Genomic DNA, 6,737 nt, shown 5'->3' on the forward strand with positions numbered 1-6,737 from the left:
CCAAACTGTACCCACAAGGTTGGGAGCATGGAATTGTCCAAAATGTTTTGGTATCCTGAAGCATTCAAAGTTCCTTTCACTGGAACTAAGGGGCCAAGCCCAGCTCCTGAAAAACAACCCCACACCATAATTCCTCCTCCACCAAATTTCACAGTCGGCACAATGCAGTCTGAAATGTACCGTTCTCCTGGCAACCTCCAAACCCAGACTCGTCTATCAGATTGCCAGATGGAAAAGCGTGATTCATCACTCCAGAGAACGCGTCTCCACTGCTCTAGAGGCCAGTGGCGGCGTGCTTTACACCATTGCATCCGACGCTTTGCATTGCACTTGGTGATGTGTGGCTTGGCTGCAGCTGCTCGGCCATGGAAACCCATTCCATGAAGCTCTCTGCGTACTGTACTTGGGCTAATCTGAAGGTCACATGAAGTTTTTAGCTCTGTAGCAATTGACTGTGCAGAAAGTCGGCGACCTCTTTGCACTATGCGCATCAGCATCCGCTGACCCCTCTCCGTCACTTTACGTGGCCTACCACTTCGTGGCTGAGTTGCTGTTGTTCCCAAACGCTTCCATTTTGTTATAATAGAGCTGACAGTTGACTGTGGAATATTTAGGAGCGAGGAAATTTCACGACTGGATTTGTTGCACAGGTGGCATCCTATGACAGTTCCACGCTGGAATTCACTGAGCTCCTGAGAGCGGCCCATTCTTTCACAAATGTCTTGTTTCACAGTCTGCATGCCTGAGTGCTTGATTTTATACACCTGTGGCCAGGCCAAGTGATTAGGACACCTGATTCTGATCATTTGAATGGGTGAGCGAATACTTTTGGTAATATAGTGTATGTGCTGATTGTGATCGTAGCATTGAATAGTGTTTTTTTCGGTATTTATTGCATCGTTCATGTGCCTGACATTCCGGAAGCCTGCCTGTGAGGTTTTGGTGACGTGTCCGCACTGCGTGCCGGTCTCCGCTCCGCGCCTGTCTCCTGAGCTCCACTCCGCCTGCGGCAATAGACCTCCATGTCAGCTGTGTAAACTTTCATTACGCCTTCGCGCAGCGCATTTTAAAGGCAAGGACAGGGGCTCATTTGATTGGTTACATGTGAATCGGCTGTGTCAAACCCACTCCACGCCTTCTCTACTCCCTTGCGCCGGTAGGAGGGATGGCGGAGTACTTGCGCCACCGAGAACGGCATGCCAAACTTGGAAAATCCGCCTGGCCACACCCAGTTGGCGAAGCGCATCTGCGCTACGCCCCCGCCTCGCCTGGTCTGCGAAACTAGAGCCCAAAGTGGTGATCATTGCCTCTAAATAAGAACGCAACATTCTTGTTGCTGTAATTGTTCTTCAGTGGATAATGTATTGTGATGACAGTATGATGACATACACTGTGACTGCATAATGTATCCTCTTCACGACAGAGCACACAGAAAACATCACAGTCACATTTGTACTTGAAACAAAACAAAGTTGTGCAAAACTCCAAGACAGTCATTGCATTCAACTTTCATCTTCTGAGAATGAACTGATATAAAGATTTTGGAACTGACACAACTGTCATCACCTCACTCATAAAAAGTATGCTCACACCGACAGTTTTTTGCATTTTATTGACATTATTAAACAATACACTACATATTTTAATGTGTAAGACAGTACGACATTATAACATTTTTGATGCCACAAAATTTTTACATGCATGTCTAATTTTTGACAGTTTGAGACCGTACATGATGGGACTTAAAAGAGGCTGACATATCAAGATGTACACACATGAAATCACGCGCACTGCATGTGGAACAAAAGTCATATCAAAATTTGGAGTGATTAAGTCAAAAAAACCGCCAAAACCAAAGTTGAGAAGTGCAACAAGATGTGGAGTGCAGGTACTGACAGCTTTTTGTTTGGTCTCTTTAGAAGAATTTAAACACACAGCCAGGATCTTTATATATGTGAATAAAATGAAACTTGTAGGGATGACAACAAAGAAAACAAGGCCAAACACTAGATCAGTAATATGTGACATTTCTCTGTTTGATGAACAAGAAAGTTGGGATACAAGATGGTTGCTACAAAAAACTTTGTGGATAATATTTCCACAAAGTTTTAAACGAATGGTGAAAGACAACAAAACTCCAAATTCCACAAAAATACATATCCAGATAGCTACAATAACTTGTTGTATTTTTCTTTTTGTTATGATCACATTATAATGTAAAGGCTTACAGATACACACATATCTGTCATAAGCCATGAGTGTTAAAATTGCATATTCAATACTTGCATATGTATGAATACAAAATATTTGTATGTAACAGTAAAAGACAGAAATTTCATGTGTGTCAGATAATATTTGTGCCATTAAACAAGGCAGCAAACTTGTACTACCATATATTTCATTAGCCAGCAAACCACAGAGGATTAGATACATGGGCTCATGCAGATTTCTGTCCACATAAATAACGACAATTACAACTGCATTGACAAAAATTACAAATATGTAAAACAACATTGCCAGAATGAAATACAGGTATTTGAAGTTTCCTATGTTCCCATACATAGTCAACACAAATGACACAACCTGTGTTGAGTTTTCCATAGCCACAGCGATGAAACACAAGATGGACAGATCTGTTTGATTATCTGAAACTAAAACTCTTGAAAAAGTAGACCTCAAAATTTTACGCTTTGGTTATTGTGTCATTCATCAGATTTTACAGAAAACATACCTGGTACTTTTTACAATCAATCATGATTTTTTCTATGCATCTTGTTCCATATGGAAGAAACATGAGTATTTCTTTTAACATAACAGAAGCAATGAAAGAAAACTGGAGAGCAAAGGCAAAATCGTGTGCGAGGCGATCATCAGGAATCATGCTGGAGATGTGTTTACTTGTCATAAGATCTACATGTTGATATGAGATCATTAACATAAACATGCAGCTTTCAACACAAATATAAATCAGTCATATCACATGCAAGTTACCTCACAATCTGAGACACGGTAGAAGGAGGAAGACCTGCAGACAGCTGTGACCCCCCCCTCACCCCACTGAGTCAGACTGAAGCAGTTGCTGAACTTTTATACATGTAGGTAAACACACCTGACAAACACAAGCTGGCCTAAATCCATCTGACACCAGATTTCAGTATCAAGGGAATTCATAAAGTTTTCACTCCATTCTTTTAGTATTCTACCTATATGAATGATTAACATGCACAGCATCTTACATTGAATCAATCACTAAACATTTGAAAACAGAATCAATATAAAAAGATCTGTCATCTGTCGGATGAAAAGGGACAATGACATGACAGTCACAAACTGACATAAAGTGAGTACCCCACGCTGTTGCACGTCTGTATTTCCACATCATCACACTTTAAAAATACCTATCCCAGCCAAACAGGAAACAAGGCAAATGTGCTCCATCATAAGTATGGATTTCATCTATGTTTTCCCTGTGAAATCTGCAAAGTTAAAAAGGAACTGTAATTTCTAAACAAAAAAAAAAAAAAAAGTGTAGCAATGGCTTATGAATCCGTGTATCATTCGTTCTTTCTATTTTCAATTGCCAATCAAAAATTAAAAAATTAAAAAGTGACTGGTTATTTTGTTATTTGTTTTTTAAACTAACACCAAAATCCAAAATATGCCTGGTTTTTCATAGTTCAATTTTAGGCTCAGATCAAAAATACAAAATGGAAAAACGGGAATCAGGACTGAATTTGATTTTATTATTTAATTGGTCCGGTTTACGTGATCCAGAAGTTTGGTAATGAGCGGTAGCTCACAGCAGATCACAGCAGCCAGGAGCATTCAGTCCCGCCACCCTGATCACCGCCACCATGGATAGTTATTTCGTGTTGTTTCGAGGACCAATGAGTGTAACTCTAAAAGAAGAGGACATGACAACCGAAAAAATCAGCTGAGCTGAGCGGCACCGGACGCTCACCTGTCAGATCCGGCAGACCTGACCGGGTGGGCGCGGTAGGGTACCGTCCGGTGCCGCGGCCGGCCCGCCTGATGCCGTCCAGTGCCGCGGCACCGGACGGCATCAGGTGTAGTAGTAGTAACATGGAAGGGCGCAAGCCAGTAATTTCGCCGAGGGCGGCAACATAGGCAGAACCGCCACTGTGCAATTTCACAGAAAAGGGCCGGGTTTCGGTCAAGAAGGCCTCCGGAGCTACTACCCATCATTTTTAAGAAGCTCAGCTGATTTTTTCGGTTGTCATGTCCTCTTCTTTTAGAGTCACAGGCTTTGGTCCTCGAAACAACACGTAATAACTATCCATGGTGGCGGTGATCAGGGTGGCGGGACTGAATGCACCTGGCTGCTGTGATCTGCTGTGAGCTACCGCTCATTACCAAACTTCTGGGTCACATAAACCGGACCAATTAAATAATAAAATCAAATTCAGTCCTGATTCCCGTTTTTCCATTTCGTATTTTTGATCCGAGCCTAAAATTGAACTATGAAAAACCAGGCATATTTTGGATTTTGGTGTTAGTTTAAAAAACAAATAACAAAATAACCAGTCACTTTTTCATTTTTTAATTTTTGATTGGCAATTGAAAATAGAAAGAACGAATGATACACGGATTCTTATGGCTTGGGGATTCCACATTTTCAACAAGCCGGTTGCTTCTTTACTGTACACCGGTCTTCCCTCTTAACCAGCACCGGCCCAAGAGGTGACCACCAGTTTCAACTTATCCTCAGCCACCCATTCACCACCCTAATCCTTCCATTTCATGCCCCTCTCCAGTTTCTCTCAGTCTACAAAAACAAATCATTGATGGTAATTACATAGACTTTGCCCTCCTTATCATGTCTTCACTTCGCCAAATACCTGCCGACAGATTCTGTATAAGTCTTGAATGGTGCCTCCAACTAAAAGAAAGAGCACCCACCCATTCTAAAGAGCTCACTCCTACAAAGATACATTCTCTCTTCATAGAGAGCCACTATGCTCAGTTTCCTAAGCGCTGTCAGGAAATGGATGACTACTTGGCTATCATCCTCAATTTAGCCCTCCGCTTTGGAGGCAATGGATTCTACCAATATCATGTTCCCTTGGCTTCGGAAGCTGCAGCTCGTCTACAACAATTCAACAAGGACACATACTGGGGCAATCTCAACGATGGGATTGACTGTGACATCACTGACACCTGTGCAGCCATACCATGCTCCTTGTGTTGTGCCCACTCTCACCCAGCCTCTAGCTCCTCCAGCCCCGCCCACACGAAGCCACACCAAAATACACCAAAAGCTTCAACCTCCTCTTGTCTGCAGTCAGCAGCTCCACCACCACCCATACCTCCAAAGTCAGCATGTCCCACCTCTTCCATTATCTTCCCTACAGGCAATTATATAATAAAAGGAAGGCCCATCATTAACCATATGCATTAACTTCAATGACGCTGGATGTAACATGTACCAGTGTTGTTTCCTCTACATCTGCTCATTCTGCGGTGGAGGCCCTGTGTGCCCCAACCACCCAATTCCGCAGATGTTAGGTAAGAACCTACCAACACCCATTAACATCCCAGTCTTAAGCAGCAGCACTACAAAATCACCCAGATTCAGCTTTTGCTCATTTCCTGATTAAAGGATTTAAAGACGGTTTCCATCCCAGACTTTCCACACAACCACAAGTTCCGTTCGAATGCAAAAACCTTCAGTTGGCAGCTTACTCGCCAAAGAAGTCAAAGAAGGCTTCACAATCGGTCCCATTCCTCATTTCCGCATTTCCAAATTACCAGATCAGCCCCCTCAGTATCACAACCAGGAAATACTCTGGAAAAAGACGCATCATCATCGATCTTTCTGCACCTCATGGCAGCACTGTCCCCACCATTAACAGCGTCATTCCAAGTGAAGGCTTTTCCCACAATTGCGCAACCATCAATCATGCAATTTACCTCATCAAACTTTCCAGAAAAGAGGCATAGTTCTGAAAAGCTGACATCACTAGTTCCTTTAAAGTCCTTCCCATCCACTCCGACTTCTGGCGCTTCTTCAGTGTCCGCTGGCGAGGCACATGTTGCTTAGCCATCAGGCTCACCTTGCAAAAGCAGCTCAAAGCTCTTTGACGCCTTGTCAGAAGCCCTGTGCTGGATTCTCTCCAACAACAACAGGACCTTGTCCATCTTCTGGGCGATCACCCTTGACACAAACCTGTTCCAAGCATCATTCCCAGTCAAAAAGCTCAACCAAATCAGCCTTGTGATCTCCAACTTCCTCCTCATTCCATGCTGCACCAAAAGCCAACTCCTTTCCTCCTAGGCCACCTCAAATTTGCTCAACGCATCATTCTCCAAAGGCAAGCCTTCATCTCTCACCTCCTATCAATCGCTTCCACCATTCCTTCACTCCTAGACTCCATCTCCCCAGACAATTCAAGCTGTGCTGAACTCCAGCTGTGGCTCAACCTTCTAGCCAACTGGAATGGGATCTTATTCTTCTATGATGACCTCCTGACTCACCAACGTAAACAGATGCTGTTCCTCCAGTGGAAGATGGTTTGCAGCAGAGTGGCCGGACCTAGGCAACAAATGCCACATCGCCTCCTCCACCTTTTTCAAAATATATCTATCCCATAACAGCCACAGGAGTCACATGAGGTCATGAATGGTCCCGCAAATCCATCCTCATTCACTCAGCCAATCTTGCAGTCATAGACATTATCAACAAAGGTCACTTCCTACTCCCCATCCATCATGCCATT

The 6,737-nt window shown here is 43.3% G+C and overlaps 1 protein-coding gene across 1 annotated transcript; it reads right to left on the bottom strand.

The window, feature by feature from the left end:
* Window positions 1–1,665: 1,665 nt before the first annotated feature.
* Window positions 1,666–2,601, bottom strand: LOC115379524 (olfactory receptor 142-like). The gene has a single exon (XM_030080231.1). It carries the CDS (start codon window positions 2,599–2,601, stop codon window positions 1,666–1,668), a length of 936 nt encoding a protein of 311 aa, XP_029936091.1.
* Window positions 2,602–6,737: the final 4,136 nt, after the last annotated feature.

This window comes from Myripristis murdjan, chromosome 21, assembly GCF_902150065.1.
Source record: "Myripristis murdjan chromosome 21, fMyrMur1.1, whole genome shotgun sequence".
Classification (NCBI taxonomy): domain Eukaryota; kingdom Metazoa; phylum Chordata; class Actinopteri; order Holocentriformes; family Holocentridae; genus Myripristis; species Myripristis murdjan.